The 20,556-nt window shown below is 47.9% G+C and overlaps 1 protein-coding gene across 2 annotated transcripts in view; it reads right to left on the bottom strand.

Moving 5' to 3' along the window:
- Positions 1-20,556, bottom strand: part of PRSS53 (serine protease 53) — a 552,473-nt gene that overhangs the window by 98,919 nt on the left and 432,998 nt on the right. For both annotated transcript variants that reach the window (XM_069651910.1, XM_069651909.1), the window contains exon 11: positions 20,109-20,271. In XM_069651910.1, the coding sequence (XP_069508011.1) occupies positions 20,109-20,271 (163 nt within the window). The remainder of the gene's footprint in view (positions 1-20,108; positions 20,272-20,556) is intronic.

The following is a 20,556-nucleotide window of genomic DNA, read 5'->3' as shown; positions in this document are numbered from 1 at the left end:
GTCTTCTGGGAGAGCTGTACCAACACGATTTCTGCCACCCTGGCGACACCAATCCCCAGAGACCCCAAAATGATGCTGTTGGGAATCCGAGGTGAAGTGGATCTCTCAAAACATGATAGAATATTTCTGGCACTGGCACTTGGGGCAGTCAAAAGATTGATCGCGGCTAGCTGGGGCTCTGCCGACCCCCTATCGGTGAACCGATGGGGCAATGAGTTGGACAGATGCGCGGCCCTGGAGCGACGGATTTATAATGCACGAGGGTGCCCCCGCAAATTCCAGAAAATATGGGGTAAATGGCTGGACGCTAACTGAAATGTACCGAAAGAAATAGAAATGTACTATTGTTAACATTGGTCACCTACCATACCCAACGAATGTCTGATGGCTCTCGGCCCCACCGGGTTCCCTCGGCCTCTTTGAAAACTGCCTTACTGTCATGATCTGTTGTATGCCTTTGACCCATGCCTGTTTTGTTGTTGTGTTATTAAAACGTAATAAACAGAATTATTAAAAAAAAAGAATGAGGAGCTCTGTCTTCTCATCATTTAGACAGAGTCCGTGTTGCGCCATCCAGGCTTGGATGACTAGGTAGATGGCGTTCACAGAAAGAGAGTCGGTGACGTAGTCTCCAGAGATTGGGATGAGTATCTAGGTGTCGTCAGCATAATTAGTATATGTGACACCCAGATAGTCCAAAATATCGAATAGAGGTTTTGTGAACACATTGTACAACGTGGGGGAGACACAGGAACCTTGTGGTACCCAGCAGGTGACTGGTGCCGGCGATGCTGCTGCAAGTGGAGAGAAGACACGCATCGATCTGTTGTCTAAGAATGAACAGATCCATGCTGTGGCTTTGTCAGAGAAATGGGCGGCTAATTTAAGGTGACGCCACAGAATTTGATGATTAACGAGATCAAAAGCTGCAGAGAGATCAAGAAGAAGTAGTAGAGCAAGTTTACCCTTGTCTATTAGATCCTCGATCTGCGTTTTGAGGTCGATAAGGGCAGTTTCAGTTCCGTGCCGTGGCCGGAATCCAGATTGCCTTAGACCCAGGAGTTTATTGGATTCAAGATAGTCTTGGATCTGTAGGTATGCGGCTCGGTCAAGGATTTTTAGTAGAAACGGCACCATGGTGATGGGCCTGTAATTTGTGGGTATATTGGCATCTAGGGTTGGTTTTTTAGAAGCGGGATAACCCAGGCATCCTTCAGATTGTCCGGTACCATCCCTGAGCTAAAGGAGAAGTTAATGAGGGTAGTAATGAAAGGAGCTAGCTCGTGGGCCGCTTCCTTGATTATAGGCGCAGGGCAGAGGTCCCCGTGGCAGTTAGAGGGTTTAAGGCTATTGATAATGTTTTCCACTTCGATGATAGATAGTGGTGAGAAGCGAAACGGAGTCAATGAATCCGGGATAGAGTTGTTAATAGCGATGCCACTACCAACCCCATTAAACAATCTGTCCCCTGTGCATACAACTCTCACACTCTACACAAACACAACCACACCCCCAAAGCACTACAAACCGCACACACTTCAATACATCGCAACAAAAAATCATAACACACATAGGGCCTCATTACACGGATGGCGGAGAACCATGGCGCTATTAGCGCCATGGTTCATGCCGGTAAAATACCGGCACCGCCTTGGCGGAAAGGGGAATTACCGCCCCATTCCAAGGTTGGCGGGGCGGTAATTCCTCCTTCCACCATTGTCCTTCCCCATTCCCATTTTTGCCCCATAGGGCTCAATGGGAATGGGGAAGGCGCTAATTACGGTGCCGCAAATTGCGGTACCGTAATTAGCTCCCTGGGTCCCTCTGCGGGTTGGTTTTTAACGCCTGCAAAAAGCAGGCGTTAAATCCCCCAACCCGCAAAGGGACCTCGTAGTAAGGCGGTAAGGATTTACTGGTACCGATATTTTACCGGTAAATCCTTACCGCTATCCGTGTAATGAGGCCCATAGCCTCGCCCAACACATGATGACTACCAACCGAAAAGCACACCTAAGCTCAGCAAACAGTGTTAACCGAACTGAGGCTGCCAACAGCACATCACATCTCTCTTGCTCTTTTTCCCCGCTCAACTTTACTAACCTATCCCACCCGCTTCCCTTCTCAGATCTGCCAGAGCACCAGGGGACCACTACGATGATGATAGTGCACGGTATAATTATCCTTTAACATAGTATAACTGTTGTCCCATATGGACTCACTGAGTTGTGAACTGTGTTGCCTAGCCATGTCTCACATCTAGGAGAACTGTTAGTTTGCGATATCTCACATCTAAGTGGACTGTATTCTAACTGGGTTAGCTAGTCCAGACAGAATTGTGAATACTAGCTTGCGTTGCATATAGACACAAATGTGTCACATTTTGACAGAAATGTGAATATTGGCTTGCGTCAAAGCTAAACAGAAATGTGAATATTGGCTTGCGTCATAGCTAGACAGAAATGTGAATATTGGCTTGCATCACATCTAGACAGCAATGTGAATATTAGCTTGCGTCACATATAGACAGAAATGCAAATACTGGCTTGCGTCGCATCAAAACAGAACTGCGAATATCAGCAATTTCTCACATATAGGTGAACTGCATTAGTCAGCCATTTGCCACATCTAGGTGAATTGCGTTAGTCAGCCATTCTTTCATCTCTGGGCGAACGGTGCTGCTTAGCCTTCACTTGCATCTCAGCGAACTGCTACTAACACTCAGCCCTTCACATACACCTCTCCCATACTGCACTAAAGACATCCAGAACTCCCCAGCACAGCAAACCGCACGTACTTCACAACACTGTATCAACAAGACATTGCACACATAACCTTGCACAACACCACATGACGGCCGCCTCCGAATCTCGCACCAGGCTCAGTGAACGGTCCATCCGAACTGAAGCTGCCAACAGTATATCAAAGCTCCCTTGCTCTTTTTCCCGCTCCTCCCACTAACCGTACCATCTCCCCTCCTTATTTTTTCACAGAACCGCTAGAGCGCCAACAGGCCACGTAAGTGGCACCTGTGCACGTTATAAAAACCTTTAACATTAATTTTGGGCTGCGGGTGCACAGGTTTTTAAATGGATGAAAATGGGCAGCATGGTTCTTAGCAGTGCTTGGTGCGTCAGAGTCTGCTTCTGTGCATGGTTCCAGGGGGTGGCCTTTTCTGGGGCCTGGTTGTGCATCAGTCCTCGGGTGGGAGCACGATATGGAATACACACACACACACAGCTGATTAGAACTGCACAAATGTTTTCCGGCAAAGACTAGAGTTTCCTGTTTTGTTTTTAAATCTTGGGAGACATAGTGGCTCAGTGGTGAGAGCATGGGTTTACTAATGGAAGGATTGCACGCATTCGGGATGTCCTGCACGCAACCTCATACTAAGGGTCACTGGGAAGCATTTTGTTTTAAGGACGAAATGTACGACAGGGAGTCTTTGATGATTCTATGCAGGTGGCTATGCTTGTAATATTAAGGGTAATAAATGAGGGAATTATGGGCCACGACCTAAAGTGAACCAGCATGACGGACGAAAAACTATTTGGTGAGACACTGCGTTTGATTTTTCGTGATGCTTAAATAACGCTATGAGGTGCATAATAGCAGTTAGGGTGTTTTCAAATACATCATCATAGGTTGTTGAAGGTTGGTGCAGTGGGCAGTGGGCACAACAATGACACTGGGAGGTTGCAACTAGTGCATTAAGTCTTAATGTTTGCAAAGACAAAATCCTTAATAGCTGGACTGCCTCAGAGGCAGAGAGGTGACATGGAGGCTCCACTGTCACAACCTTGGTGTAGAAGGGATAAAAAAGCCAAACTTGGTGCAGAGGGCAGCGACCTGCCTAGAAGGAAGGGGGTCTGCATGTATACAAGGAGGTTTTTAAAAAACGGACACTTCAGTCCTTCAGTCCTTGAAGAATTGGGATGTCAACAAGATCAGCCCGAGGTTTACCAGGGGCGAAGTGGCAGGTGTACTCCCATCATTGGAGAGCTATGGGCCCACATGTTAGGGAATGGGTTTTTCTAAGGCTAGGTGGCAAATAAATTGTCCTCGTTGGCTTGCAGACACTCATATGGTATAAAAGTAGTCAATAAAAGTAGTCATTCGCAAAAGTGAGTGGAATTTGGCTCATTGGAGGCCAAGTACTAACAGTATCACTATTTATGTCAGCTATATCACAGGAATAGAGGAGGGGCCTTGAAGAGGTGCATGAAAGGAGGAGGTTGGTATCAGGTAGTGGCCCTGGTGAAGAAGGAAAAGCACAATTTTGGAGTGACACAGGTAAGGTGTGGTTCGAGTGCTGACAACAGGTTTGGAGTGCCCAACAGACGATGACTGTCAACTGAGATCTTGATTGTCGAGTGCAATATTGTCCATTTGTTTTGTAGATATAGAAAGTCAACATGTCTAGCCAAAGAACGCCCAGTATCTCTTCCAATGAGGAAGCTATTGCCAGAGAAATGAGTGAGATGGAACTGGATGCATGGGAAACAACCACATTTTGGGCACTGGTCCAGGAGAGCGTCAGTAGTAAGTGGGCTAACTTGGCCAACAGACTTCTGGAAGAACCAATAGAGGGTACAACCCTCAACACCCCCGTGTCACCCAAACAGTGGCTACCCCTGCCAATAAGAGAAGGGCAGTCAGACAACGAAAGAGGATAGTGGTTGCAGCAGTGGTCCATCAGGAAGCAGCAGCCGAATGCAGAGGGTCGCATTGCCTCAGGACAATAGCACAGCACAGATGCCTGCTGTTCAGGCAGAGTCGGTTCTGCAACATGGGACGGGAATGAATGAGATAGGTAAGCTCATGTTTAAAAATATTCAAGGTTTTGTACATTTGCTGACGGTGCTGGCACACAGGGAAGAACCATGTGTGTGTGTGGACAGGTGCAGGGGGGGGTAGTGCCCCATTCCTGCTGTGAGCGCAGATGGTACACAGGTGAGATGCAACAGTGGGATGGAGAACAATGCAAGCAGTGGGCTCCTGGGAGTCCCTGATATACTAGGCTTGGATGTACAGCTACAAGCATTTGCTGGATTGGACTACACACCTAATATGGGTCCAAGTTCTGGGGGCAACTCATCCACCGGTACAGGGTCTTTGGTCACACCCAGATCCCAGAATGGGGCAGTGGAGCCGGGTGCAAACAGGGCAGTGATGGGGAATAGAGGGCTAAGTAAATAGATGGGATGAAGACCAACAAGGGTAACAGTGAGTTGATACAGGAAGAGAAGGAGAAGTTACTTACTATAGCTCCCCTGCTATCTGGCTGGTTCACACTGACACAGCATTTGCCCAAAAAGGTGAAGGAACGCATTTGGGTGAGGGCATTAAAAAAATATATTTTACCTATTGACCCTGGACACTGCTGGCCAGATATCACAATTAGCGAGGGGAAGGAGAAAAAAAGCCAGAAAATACCATTACATCCGGCTCAGCGTAGCCCTCAAAGAGGACCTTTGCATGTGGCAAACTTTTCAACTGGGGTTCAATTGTGTGAGGTTATGTAGGGCTCCATGGATTACTAGTGCGGAACTACAGCTATATAACGATGCCTCAGGGTGCAAAGGGTTTGGGGTTATTTTGGGGGAAGAGAAGTGCACCCAGAGGTGGCCCACACAGTGGCACAAGAACGGGAGAACTGAAAACATAATGACCTTGGAACCTTTTCTCATTGTAATCGCACACATGCAGTGGCCGGGAAAGTTGTGCAACTGGAAAGTAAAACAAGGCGGTGGTCCAGGCCATTAACTTGCAGTCCCCTCTTGTCCTTTGGTTTTGGGTTTGCTTAAGAAGTTGGTAGAAATGTGCCTGTGTCAGAACATTGAATTTACGGTGCTCCATGTGCTGGGGGTGCTAATATCGCAGCTGACCCGCTCTCTCATTTTCAGTGGGACAAGTTCCAGAAGGCACAGAGAACAGGGAGACCCTTCCGGACGGAGTGGTGGAAACTGGTGTCATGGGCTCAATGGTCTGGATCTGGGGGAGCCTTCACTCACATTAGGAGTAAGGTCCAGGTACCAGCAGAGCTATTGTATATTCCGGAGGGTGGTTGCGGAAAGAGGGTAGGGGGGCCTCATTGGAGGAGCAGGTAAACGATATCTATTTTGAGATTCAAGCCTGGATGGCTGCCCCTAGCCTTTGTCTAAACGGTGACAAGACCGAACTACTGATCATCGGCTCACAAGCTCACCTAAACAAATTGGACAAATGCTACACAGCTTTTAATACTGATGGGAATACCATCTAAGTTGCCAGCGAAGTCAAAACGCTAGGGGTTTACTTAGATTCCATTCTATCTCTTTAAAAAGAAGTTAATACTACAGCCTCAACCACGGCCTACACCAACAAACTCATTAATGCCTGCAAACCATTCTATCAACAAACAGCTGCATTACACTAGCCAGAGCACTGATACTCTCGAAGTTGGATTATTGTAACACCTTATTCCTAGGCTCCTCGGCTCGGAATTTAAAGAAACTCCAAGTACTCCAGAATAATGCCCTGAGATCGGCACTGAATATCCCACGCTCCACTCATATCTCAGCCTTCAGGCGGGACACACACTGGCTACCCGTGCGTGACAGAATCACACTACGATCGCTAGTCAGCATGCATAAATGTCTCTATAACACAGCTCCGAAATACCTGACAGTCAAATTCTCTAAGACACAGTGGGACAGACCTACCAGATCCTGCTATCTCAGCTGCCTCAACATCCCAAAATACAAACTAAAAACAGCAGGAGGTTCCAGATTCCCCGTGCTAGCGGCCAAATGCTGGAACTCTCTACCCCCAGGCATTAGAGCAGAACCCTCCTTTTGGACCTTCAGAGCCAAGGCAAAAGCTTGGCTCTTTACTCAGTGCCCAAACTAACACAGTTGTTTGCAAAATTCTCACCTTTTTACTGTATACAATTGTATAGATAACCGCACAATTTGTAACTTTATTGTAATCTTGTAACCTGCTTGATATTGTAAATTTGTAGTCATGTGTACTGTGATTTGTAATATTCTATGTATTCAAGTAAAAGCACCCAGATACCCCTGGGTTAGGCGCGCTATATAAGTAAATAAACAGGTGCGTGAGTTTGTGTCCTGTGCAAAGACCATAGGGAGATCTAAAATTTGGGCAGCGCAACATCTGCCAGATGTGGCATTTTACACCAAGCTGAGCGGTAGGGAGGACCCCGCTGGAAGTTTTTTTGTACATGCAGCGCTGAAGGGCTGGGCCAAGTTGGAAGGGCCTAGGAAGGACCGTCACCTTCCCATAGATTTTGTGATTCTGACTAAGCTCTTGGGAGTAATGCCTGAGGTCTGCTACAATGCCCTTGAGGGTGCCTTTTTTAGGGCAGCATTTGCCATTGCTTTTTTTGAGGCACTGACGGTCAGTGAGTTGGTAGCACAGAGTAAGAACAACATGACGGGAAGGGTACTGATGTTGGGGGATGTCTCCTTTAATACCGGGGGTTGGTGATCAGGGTTAGAATTTCCAAAACCGATCAGACGGGAAGGGGTAGGAGTATAACATTAAATAGGTCAACAGACACAAGTGGTTGCCCCATCACGCTGCTTTCACAGTACCTGGCTGGCAGACCGGCAGGAGGGCATACCTTCTGGTACACGAGGACTGCTTCCCGGTAACTCTTTTCCAATTTAGGGAGCTCTTGGCAATGGCGCTACAAAAGGCAGGTTTTCATGCGAGGGGTTGGTCTTCACATTCCTTTAGGATTGTTCGTCCACAACAGCCTTTCAACAAGGGATGTCCGGACAGGAAATACAAAAGGATGGGCAGATGGGCATCAGACAAGTATACGCTTTATATCCGCTCATTGTACATGAAGGCGGTTCAGGATACCCAGGGTTACACATAAAGGTGAGTATGTGGTAGATGGGGACATCAATAGGAGGTTGCTACGACAGCTAGGTTGTTGGTTAATACATCGAAATGGATGGTTTATGGTTATGTGTGCAAATAAAAACGACTTGTGCAATTTTGAGGAATGTGTGTTTTAACTTTTTCTGATTATCGAGGAAGCTGCCAAGGTGTTGGTTTGGTGCGTCAGGGATGCGATTGTCTGCCCTGCTGCCTATGGTTAAAGGGCAATTTAGAACGGCCTCAGCACCTAACGTTTTGGTGATCCAGCTGGGTGGTTATGATATTACCTCACTGGGAAGGGGTCTACTGTTGCGTCAAATGCAACCAGTCATAAGGACCTTGGTGCACATGTAGATGACACTGAAATAGTTTGGTCAGAAATAATCCCCAGGCAAGAATTGTGAGGAGCAAGGTCACGTAATGCAGTGGAGAGACATAGGCAGAGGATAAATAGGACAATGGAAAGGTTCATGCAGATGGAAGGTCTGGGTTTTATCAGACATAAGATGGGGTGCACTTATCGGATGGAGGAGACAATGTTTTTCTGCTAGATATCTTTGGTGTGCTCCTGAAAGCTCAATGCAAGTAGGCTGAAAGGGTGAGTATGGGAAATGTGACGTGTGGGGGCACTGTGATTGGCCATCCTCAAAGTGTGGCAAAGTTACGGGATGATCCTAACTGAGGAGGAATCACACTGTGGATGCTAACCGTGAGCATTACCCGCTGGCTGCAGGAGCCAGGACGGGTGCGACGAGGACTTTCACCCTTAAAGACAGTTGGACTCCTCAACAAATGCAGTGACCTGGGCTTCACTCCATACATGGGTATGGGAGTTAAAAAGACTGTTCCTGGTAGGAAAGGCTTCCAGAAGCGGGTGTTGACCCCTAAGGACTTAACCGGATGTGACGTGGGTCACCCGGAATGAATGCTGAACCGAAGTGATGGGTTCACCAGTTTTGAAGCCTGGGAATGGCATAAAGCCATCAGGGGAATGTGCTTGGGACCAGGTTCCCTTGGGTCCCGGCTATTGCTAGGATTGCCCGTAAGTTGACTCTTTAATAAAGTTACCTGTTTTCTTCCAAATAATCAAAATGTCTATGCGCAAGTTATTTTAGTAAACTGTCTTGAATGAATGCGAGGGCTATAGTAGGGGCTAACCCTGCTATATTATTAAACGTTTTCACAAGGGAACAAATTATTAGGCTGTTTTGTATGTTTCATGTGTAAAATAAAAATACATTTGTTTCTTACATGTCTTTTTAAGTTGTGCAGCAAACATAAAACAAAAACAGTGTGCTAATTTTTTCCTTAATGGAAACATCACTAGATGATAGGGGATTTAGAAAAATATATTTGCTTCTTTCACGGTCATAGAAGTAACACAACTGGCGCTACCTTCATTGGCTCCATTTTGCAAACAAAACCCTGGGGCAATACTAGCATACATCTAACAATTCAATCGAGGCCTGTTTTTCAAAAAGTGACCAATGCTCATTCATTCTTTACAAAATGTGCTCCAGGGTGGCTTTCTTTACACCATACAAAGAACGTGTGCAGCCATTACACAAATATATGCGACGTGCATATGCCATATTCCTGCGCACCTGGGAACACTAACCAACTGCCTACGTCTGCCAACTACTTTAAGCTAAACAGCATAACAGAACAATGTCTAGACACAGTGCTTAATTTGTGGGGGTGGTTGCCAGTGCCCAACACCGGCACTCTTTTTTGGGCACCGGAACTCGTGCGGAGCCAGCGCACGTGCCATTGCTTTTTTTGTTCTTCCACTTTGCCTTGCTTCGATTATAAATCATGGGGCCTCATTACGAGTTTGGAGGCGGCCATGATGCTATTAGCACCATGGCCGCCTCCAAACCGAACTCCATTACTGGGTTCCTGCAATGGGGACTTACCGGGTCATTCCGACATAGGAGGACCCGGTAATTCCTCCTTGCAGGAACCATTCCCCATTCCCGTTTGAGCCCCCATAGGGCTCAATGGGAATGGGGAGGGAGGTAATAATGGGCACATTACAAGTAGCCCCTTATTGCCTCCCTCTTCCCCTCGCAGGACCCGGAAAAGACGTATGGTTTTACCAGATGTCTGGTCCGGGTCCCGCAAATGGAACCTCGTAATCAGCGCTTACGGAATGAAGGGTGCCGGTCCCGTACGTGGCGTGGCGCCGTCGGTCCTGACTTGTGAGAGAGAGAGCCTGCCCTGCTGCACTGCATGGTGCAGCCTAGTTGCTTCCTGGGGCCCCTTCTGCCTGCTTTTTCATTTGTGCGGGTGCCAGTGTGCGCACCCGCCCCCCCCCCAGCCTGAGGCCCCGACAGGAGACCAAGTCCCAGCTGGCAAAGCAGGTAAGTCACTTGTTACTGCGTGCGGTGCAGCCGGAGGCTGTCACAGTCAAGTGATCAGGCAAGAAAGGCCCAGGTCGGGGCCCGGGCAGCGACATGGTCCCTGGTGGTGTCCTGACTGCCCAGGAGTCAAGACCCCACCAGGGGCCCATCCGGGCCCGGGCTTCTGTCTGTGTAACCTGTGTGCATTGTGCTGCTGACTGCAGTCAGTGCCAGGCCCAGGCCAATTTCTGTGACCAGGGGCTGCCGGCTGCCGCAGACTGAGTCGGATGACTCTACCGCGGGCGGCCGGGCCCGTGGATTGTGCTCAAAACTATGTTTTTTACTTTTTTCTTTTAAAACCTGACCTTCCGGGGGCCGGTGGCCGGGGCCCCGCCCCACAGAAGGTGGTTTTAAAAGAAATAACTTATTTTGAGTGGCGGCTGTGGCCCATCACTTTGAAAGTGATGGGTCCCATCTGCCCAAATATACGTTTTTTCTTTTAAAATCTTACCTTCCATGGGGCCGCTGCGCCGCGCACCTATTTTTGTCAACATCAGGCTCAGCATGGCCCTGGCGGTGGTGGCCCGACGGATGGTAGCCTAAGTGATTGAGGCAAGGAAGGACAAAGCCCAGGACCGGGCAGGGCACGGGCGGCAGCTTGGTCCCACTAGTGTGTCACAAAAAGAATGAATTGTCGTTTGCAACTTTGGCCACTTTTTCATTGGTGCCGAGCCCGACCCGAGACAATTGTATGCCCCAGTCTGACCCTGGATAGCATTCATCTAAGCGAAACTAGAACTGTGAATTTTTGCCTGGGTTTTTCTGTTCTTCCTTTTAATGTTATCGGCCTCAATAGTTCACAAATGAGCTTCAGCGAGGGTACCCAGAACAGTGCACGTATTGGGCCGAAACCGAACTGGCTGCACTTCGCGAGAAAATCCAATGCAAAGACAAACTTCTGAAATGCCTTTTCAGGCTTAAAGATACACACATGGAAACTAGAAACATGGTGCACGTGCCCACTAATCTGTCGTCATAAATAAAAGCACTAGTTGAGTATTCGTGTATAATTCTCAACCGTCTTTTGCTGTCATTTCTTTACATAATTCCAGCGCATGTTTTATATCCTGATGTGTGGTTTATACACCAGATGTGGCCCCTTAAGCTGGGTACAATGCGCTCCGAGCATGTGCTCCAAATGAGAACACATGCAATCCTCAGATAGGAATCCTCAGATAGCGAAGTGGGTGTCTGTTACACCCCGCAGTTTAGTGAAGTATGTCAAGAACATGTCAGTGGGAAGGAGGTATCCGAATATGCATTCTCCTCTCGCTCCATTGGGTGACAAAACATATTTAGTTTTTTAATATGTGTTAAGGTTGAAAGAGGCCCTAAAGCCAAAGTAGCACAGGCTGTTGATTTCACAACGTCTTGCAGAAATGACTTTTTCCAAGTTATACAACACCATGCTCAGGCTTGAAGGAAGGGTGAAGGGGGATGCATTTATGAGATGTGATGACTGAAGGGCTTGAGAGTAAATTGATTACACATAACACCTGGATGAGGTGACTGAAGAACGGGCTGAGGGAGGGTTCTCTTCCTGGAGGTAACCGATTAACAGTACTTGGTTACTTTAACAGACTGTCAGATGGGGCAGAAGGGGTAGAGACAAATACAGTGCAAAAGTGACTGAAACAGAATGCTTTTTTATTTATTTGCATTTTTAAAGCACTCACACAGCCCGGGGGCATCGAGGCGCAGTTACAGGAGGAGCATGTCTTAGTTGCGTACTTACTACCAGGCTGTGCAAGCAGTTGCTGCAGCGCCAAACGTGACATGGAGCAGCAGCTTTGTGATGGGCTGGTGGTGGGCCGATCTAGGTAGGTCTAGCACTGAATTGGGGCGGCAGGCGCACCCGCGCTGAGGGCGGCGCCGCGCCCGCACTGAGGGCGGCGCCACGCTTGCACTGAGGGCGGCGCTGCGGACGGCACCGTGCCCGACATTATGGGTCCAATATTTTTTGGGCACTGGCACTTATTTTTTTTACAAATTAAGCACTGGACACGTCCAAAAGTGTAAAAGAACCTTTTAAGTCTTTTTTGTGCGATTAGCGCCACTGGGTGTGCTATTAGCACTGCTCACAGATTAAAGTGCCACCGAATGAGACAGTGAAGGGAGCCTTTTAAATTGTTCTGCTAGTTCTTTATGGCTAATCACGAAGCTCAGAATGTGAGCTGTAATGTTTGGTATAAGCCTGCGTTCCGAGCAACCCGAGTACTTCTGGCCAGTGCCACCTTTACTTCCCTGCTCCACTCAAAAAAGAAACATACCTTGCTGTGCGGTTCCGCATCCTAGTTTCCAAAGTCTGTTTCCTTGTTAATGATGTGACGGTCATCAACATGGAAACCGGACTTCGGAACCTACGGCTCGGCAAGGTAAGTTTCATTTCAAATTTGGTGTTAGCACCTGCTTAGGAAATTACACAAGTGCTAAAGGCAATATACCTCACAGTGGCGGGTCTGACACTCGGACTCTTAAATTGAGAGGTGCGCCGTTACCACAGGTTATATCGCCTTATTCACAATCTGTCCTTTGGACGTTTCATGGCCCTAACAACAGTGGCATCTTGTAATAACATGTGCGGACACTACTGCTTCTGTCAACTTTCCCTGGCACCACTCACTAAAAGTGAATCACTGAGTTCTAGAGCCAGCTGTCTCTTGCACTCACAGGAAAAGTTAGTTGCCTTTTTTAAATCTTCTGTTTTTGCAGTTTGAAGATTGTTTTTATGATCCCGACACGGCAGTGACTTCCTAATACTTTTAAAGCATTCATATATAAAATACTTGGGGGGCACTGTTGAGCCAGCACACAGTGTAGATGTGTGTTGTGGATCTCTGCCAAGGCCTGCAATATCCTGATATATTTTGCCATTTTGCCATTTTGTCCTTAAAATCCTGCTGTTTTGCTTGGCGGTTCGTGTGGGGTAGAGATCCTAGAATCTTTCGCTGTGCGTTGGAGGGATATTGACCACAGATGTCCTGAGTTTCACTTGCTGTTTCTGCAGCCCTGGAGAACTGGAACAGACCAGACGTGGAGGTGGGTGGCCCACATTGAGAGGCAACCTTGGTGGTGACTCGGACCGCTGTGGCTGGGCGCTGTAAGCCGTGGCGCGGGTCTCTGCTGCAGCGGGGGAGTTCAGAGCTGAGTAGACCTCGGAGATCCTGTGCCAGGGGCTGCACTTTGGGGGCTCATCAGGGCTTGTGCTCCTCCCCACCCCCCGCACTCTCTTGTGGGTTCACGCGTCACTGCATCCGCAACCGGAATTTCGAGCCCCTGGGGAATGTACTATTTCACACTGTGGCAGGAGTGTCACTGACAGCCCCCCACAGGTTAGACTGCTGGGGCTTGCCCCCCCTCCCTCTCATCTTCTACGATCTCCAGATGCTGCTCAACACCATGAGGGAGGGGCGCTGAACGTGATACCTGTCATCTCTCCTTTTGGCTGCCTGCGGCCCTATGGCTCATTGCTGGTTCCGTGAACTGCGGCAGACCCCCAGAGGCCTACATCTGGCCTCATTGTCTCTAGTCTTCCACCCTGCATTACCTAACACGGAACTGCTATACGGGCGTGGTGTCCATCCCGCTCTGATCTGACCTGGGTGGCAGTGCTAGGCCCCTCGGGTCTGAGGTGCTGTCTGAATCATTGCAGCTTATACTTCTGGTGAGGGGGTTGTGCTCCTGTTGCATATTTTACTTCTATACATTCTGCCTTGCTACGGACCTGGATCCGACGACGTCCCCATGGACACAGTGTTGTGGGCTTATCAAACCGGACTATCGCCTCTCAGATTTAGAAAGGACATTACCCCCAAGCATACAGTGAAGGCCTACACGCGGCGGTATCCATTATGGTTAAAGACAAAACAAAGAAGATGGGCACCCAAAACAAGATGGACCAATACACAGTGTCTGCTGTGATGGCCACTGGGCCTCCTGCCACGGAAGCCGGTGTGTCGCATGCCGAGACCCCTCCAGTTGCCCTGTCTTTGGCAGATGTCCTGAGTGCCATTGCAGATTCCAGAAACACCATGGAGGGAAAGATCGGCAGACTCAGCTCTAACATTTCACTTATCCACAATGACCTGCATAAATTGACATCTAGAATGGGTGAGTCGGAACATCGCATTTCGGACACCCTTTGTGCACTGGATCGTCGCTTGTCCACGCCTACCCAAAAGATCGATGACAGCGAGGGGCGCGCATGCCGATATAACCTTTGTATAGTGGGCCTGCTGGAAAAGTCAGAGGGCCCCAGTATGGAATTCTTCTTGGAATCCTAATTCATTGACATTGGGCCTCATTATAAGTATGGCGGTAAGGCAACAACGGTGACGATAGCGCTACCGGCACTGTTGCTACAGTACCCCCATACTACGAGCTGCGCTCGCGGGTGCCTGTCAGCCCGTCAGGTCTGACCTGGCAGGCAGTGCGGCACCCGCAAGCACAGCAAGTCGGATGCACCGGCACCGTTGTAAATGGTGCTGGTGCATCCGACATCCACATTGATCCTTATGGGGCTCAAATGGGAATGGGAATGTACCGGGCCCAGCACCCGCGAAAGGGCAATTACTGGGTGCCGGACCCGGATGCAAGTTTTACCGGCAAGGCTACCTCCAACCTCGTAATGATGCCCATTGTGAAACCAAAGACGCTCTCGAAATTCTTCGCCATCAAGCAGGCACACTGGGTCCCGACGGGCCCCCAATCTCTGGGGCTCCACCCCGTACGGTGATTGCCAGGCTCCTTAATTATCGGGACTGAGATACCATACTGCAAATAGCCCGGGCTAAGCGTCCTATGACATACGACGTCGCCAAAATCTCCTTTATTCCGGACTACACCAGGGAGGTCAAAAAGGCCCAAAAGTCCTTTGATGCAATTAGGAGGAGCTACATGCTCGGGGTGTCAAATTTGCCCTCTTTTTGCCTGCCCTCTTCAAGGTGCGCCACAATGGGACGGTCCAGACATTTGCAGATTCCCGGATGGCATGAACATGGGCGGACACACATCTTGGGAAAGACCCTGGGGGACATGGACGGGGAGGGAATCTGGAGGAGCCTGACCACTCAAGACAATCTGGGGAGCCTGGGGCCTTACCATCTACAGTCCCCCCAAACACTGCCTGAACCTCCCAGACTCGACAACGACTCGCTGTCAGATTGACTGTATGAATCAAGAACATGATCTGCCGGCATGTAACGCCTGTGCCAGACGGGCCCTGGCAGGGAAGATGGTCCTCCTTTACTCTCTTAAATTCTTACTCTCTTTTTCCCTGTGTCTTCCTTTCTATCCGCTTCTTCTGTTAGGACTAGATGGACCTAGGAGGCTCTTGCACATGGTTCATTATTCCTTCTTCTTGATTCTTGTGTTGAGCCAATCTCCTTGGGGTTTAATGGTTTTGTTCTTTAGTGGTAGTATACAGGTTGGTACCACCGAGCATGTTCGGGCGACAGGTACTTCGGGTTGGGGTGGAATATAGGGAGGGAGATTTCAGGGAGCTTTTTATTTTTGTCATTTGTTTAGATTGCGTCATAATATATCTGTATTCCACCTCAACTACATATGCTGTACAGCAGTCGATTGGCACAAGGGTCGAACTATCGCGACATTTCTCCCCCACCATTGCACGTGGCTGGAGATGGGATGAGATTTCTTAAACTCCTCACTTGGAATATTAATGGCCTGGGCTCCGGTATAAAAAGGCGGCTAGTTACTCAATTCTTGAACAGGCATTCCCCTGATGTAGCCCTCCTTACAGAAACACATTTGGCTGGGACAACGTATACAGTCTTCCGCAGGACATATTCCAAACAACAATGCATGCAGGGTTTTCTATGGGAGCCAGGGGGGGCCCTGATACTACTTCATAAATTCCTCCCTTCAAGTTGTTGATGGCACAGCAGGGTACAAGGGGTAGATCTGTTCTGCTGACAGGGGGCACATGGGGGGAAACTATTGGTATCCTAGTAGTGTATGCCCATCTGCTGCTCACAGCGGATCTCCTGATCGACATTCAGGCAGCTTTTGGGAGTTACCTGTGGATCCTCTGGGGTGATTTTAATGATGTAATGAATGTGTCCCTAGACTGTACACACTTGAGAGGTAGAAACCCTGAAACCCCCCCGAGGCTGGCTACCTTTGCTACAGCAATGGGACTAAATGATGTTTGGAGGGATCTGCATCCACAGGAGCGCGGATATTAATTTCATTCTGGAGCCCATGCTTCCCTATAAGACTACTTTTTCCTTCCTCAACAGGATGCCTACAGAGTATCTACTGCCTTTTACCTCGCTCGCAGGATTTCAGACCACTCAACCCTGTTGATAGAAATTTCTACGAACTGAGCAAGATCGACACCCAACTTGGCGATTAAATAATGACTACATAGGATTCCCAGACTTTGTAGATCACATTCAAAACAAAACCACTGAATACTTTGATATTAATAATGGCACCTTGGACAGTCCCGAGACCCTTTGGGAGGCATATAAAGCAGTTCTCCTGCGGATAACTTTTTCATCGATCTCGGCCAAAAGGAAGGCCCAACTTCAGAAACTCAGGGACGCAGAAAAAGAGGCAAATTGGCGAGAAGAGGAGTACCTGCTCTTGGGATCCTCCGAGTCACACCAATCTCTCCTCGCTGCCAGGGAAATACTGCGAAATGTCTCAATGGACAGCACCAAACAGGTCCATTGGGAGATGCGTAATCTCCTCTATGAATCTGGTGATAAAGCCGACAAAATGCTGGCATGGCTTGAAAGAAGAGACGAGGGACACTGACCGGTTAGAGGTGAGAAATGCATTGGGCGTATTAGTGACGACAGGCCACAAAATAGCGGAGGTCTTTGCCGAATACTACAGTAAACTATATAAAAGCCCAGATACATTGCCAAACACCACGATTCAAGACAGGATAACACTTCCACGCCTGTCAGAAGTCCAACAGCTGCGGCTGGACGCTGACATAATGGAAAATGAAATTGCCACAGACATTGCCCAGCTACATTCCAGGAAGACACCAGGTCTTAATGGGCTGCTGGTGGAAACATGGAAAAAGATCAGGGAAAAGGTGGTCGGTCCATTATACAATATGTTTAATCATTGCAAGCGGAAGGGTGTTCTCCCTCCAGACTTGTGCAAAGCCAATATTGTAGTCCTCCCCAAATCATCTAAACCTCCCAGAGCTCTGCGAATACTAGAGACAAATCTCACTAATTAATGGAGAAACAAAAATACTTGCTAAAGGGCTGGCGAATCTGTTATTCATCCGGATCAATGTGGCTTCATGCCAAATAAATCAACTTGCATGAACATCTGTTGATTACAATTAATGATAGAACACGCTCCCATCGTCTGTGAGACACTTGCACTCTTAGCAATAGACTTTGAAAAAGCATTTGACTCAGTTATTTGGGATTGCATATGGAAAATCATGGATAAAATGGGGTTTGGGGACGGTTTTTTGGCATGGATCTGTTTATTATATAATTCCCTGATGGCAGAAATCAGGGTGAATGGTAGACTCTCCAAAACATTTCCGCTGGGGCAGGGCACGCAACAAGGGTGTCCCTTGTGCCCTTTGTTGATCACTATTGCCATAGAACAACTAGCTGCGCTGCTTCGACAGGATACAACGTGGGTGGGTTTTCATTGGCCAACCGGGACTGAGGATAAAATGTCACTATACGCGGATGACCTACTGATATATCTGAGTAATCCAGCACACTCTTGCCCGATAGTGGCATATTTAAAGGAACAATATGGGACGGGTGAGTTAATTGTGGACAGTCTATATTCTTTCCGGTTCAGGGTGCCGACTTGGCACTCCCCACAACCTGGCCATATCCAATTTAGAAAGAGGGCTTTCGATATTTGGGTGTCCATATCGCAGTGGACCTCTCCAAATGTATTAGTCAAAATCTGCACCGATCACTAATCGCTTTTGTAATGATGTCCGATACTGGAAATCGCTTCGATTATCTCTGCTGGGGAGAGCTGCTCTTTTTAAGATGATTGTATAGCGTTTTTTATACATCCTGCAAAATACTCCCCTGCTGATTCCTGATCTGGCATTTCAAAGAATTGACTACACACTTGGGACCTCTTTTGTGGTGGAGCGCAACCACTCGTTGCCTTAGCTACTCTGCAGCGATCAGTTTGGTAGGGTGGGATATCATTACAATGTCTCCAATCCTACTACTGGGCGAGGCAAATGGTGGTCATTAACGATGGGGTACATGGAGATCCAAACTCCCCCCATATTTGAGTGGAGGGTTTGGGATTGCACAATAAGACCTTGCTTTATTACTTATGCCAGGGAACCCGGAGATCTTCCCCCCTCCATGCTACAATAAAGGATACGGATACAGCGGGAGGCCGATAAACATATTGGATGGGATGATAAACTGACCCTAGCCCAATCTCTCTGGGGAAACTGTCGATTACCAGAAATTAATAAATTACTGATACTGTTAGGGTGGGTAGAAGCAGGAATACATACCGTTGTGAACTTAATTGAAGGAGATAATTTCTCCTCTTTCGCTACGTTGCAGGACAAGTTTGGCCTGTCAGAGGTGGAGCGATACCGTTATTTACAAATCATTCATTCAATACATGATACCTCCCTCAACTGACAGAGATACCGCAATGCTCCCTACTAGGGCGAAATGTCCTTCTAGATCAAATTTCTAGAAAGGTCACATCCACTCTATACCAAGCAGTCACAGCGTTTGCAACCCCAGAACTCGCCATTCTTAAGGCAAAATGGGAAGCAGACGTTGGATCCATTGACCCAGAGGACTGGAGGACTGTGTTGATGTTTCCCTGGGAAATTGCAATTTCTTCCAGACTCTGCCTGATACAATTTAAGATCTTCCATAGAATATAGTACCCGAGGGTGGCACTATTTTGGTAGGGTCGGGCTGCTGGCGCAAAGAGTTGGAGAGGGTACTTTAATTCATATACTCTGGGAATCCCCCCAGAGCCTACAATTTTGGTTGGCATGTTGTAATAGGTTACCTACTGTACTAGGGGCAGAAATACCTTTTGATCCCAAATTGTTGTTGTTGGGCATTTGGGGGAGGGATCTTATGGACGGTACAACAAATTGTTCTTGTCCACGACAATTAGCTTAATCAAACGGAACATTGTGCTGAAATGGGGAGTTTCAGAATGCCCCAGACTTGGTCAATGGATTGCTGATGTCAATGTTTGCATGTCCATGGAACAGCGGGTGTACAATGCTAGAGCGTGTCCCGAAAAAGCATACAAAATTTGGCACAAATGGGAGGAATGGGAATAAACAATAGCATGTATGTATAGGTATTATTACCGAGAATGTGGAACTTGTGATGACCAATCTATTGTTTACATTGTTCACTTTGTTTGTTGTGAAAATCAATAAAAAACATTTTTATAAAAGAAAATATGTAAAATACTTGGCTATGCCCTCCTTCTAGGGTTACTCATCCCAGAGCTGTTGGCTATCAACAAATTGCCAGAAGACAACCCCTCTAACCCTCACCAATAGGAGCATCAGAGAAGGGAGCATCTTCCGACTGTGGTAGAACACTACTTCTGACTTCCTGTAGCCTTATGTTGATACTAAATTCACTATGTGCAAGTGGTTGTGGGACAGGTATGCCAGGTGGAACAAAAGACAGGTCAAACTAACAAGTAGGGGACAGAGCTAAACCATCAGTGTTTCCTTTGGTTCACTGCTGTGGCGTGTCCCTCCTCCCCTGCAGGCGAGTGGTCGCTCTTTCCATGTATCCACACATTATCAGATTATCACTTTTATTTCCAGCTTACCTCAAAAAGCAGTGTGCCTCACAGAGAACCCAGCGTCTGGTAATCAACACCCCGCTGCAGTGCTGGTCTCCATTCTGGACGATACTGGCCATCCACGGCCACGCCCCCTCCACGGCATCACCGTTGCTGGCCTTCCTTTCATCAATCAGCGGCTGTCCACACACTGGTATAAAAAGGGAGACCAAAGCTGAATATGTGCTTCATCGAAAACCAGACCCAAAATACAAAGTTGTGATTGGTTGAAGGGCATGATGGAGGGAAATTCATGAACATTTGCAAATTTGTTGGGTACTTGCATCTAATCCCCGTGGGCATCAACCAGAAATCCACGGGTCAGGCAAGAAGTGAGACCTAGCACTTTATGTTTTTTAGCTGACGGAACAATACAGCCTTTAGCTAGCTTAAATGGATCTTATGTTGTTTCTTCAAATTAGGCTCTCATCTACTT

Source organism: Ambystoma mexicanum, chromosome 3p (assembly GCF_040938575.1).
Source record: "Ambystoma mexicanum isolate Mex_15411 chromosome 3p, UKY_AmexF1_1, whole genome shotgun sequence".
Lineage (NCBI taxonomy): Eukaryota > Metazoa > Chordata > Amphibia > Caudata > Ambystomatidae > Ambystoma > Ambystoma mexicanum.
This window is presented reverse-complemented; position numbering and strand designations above follow the sequence as displayed.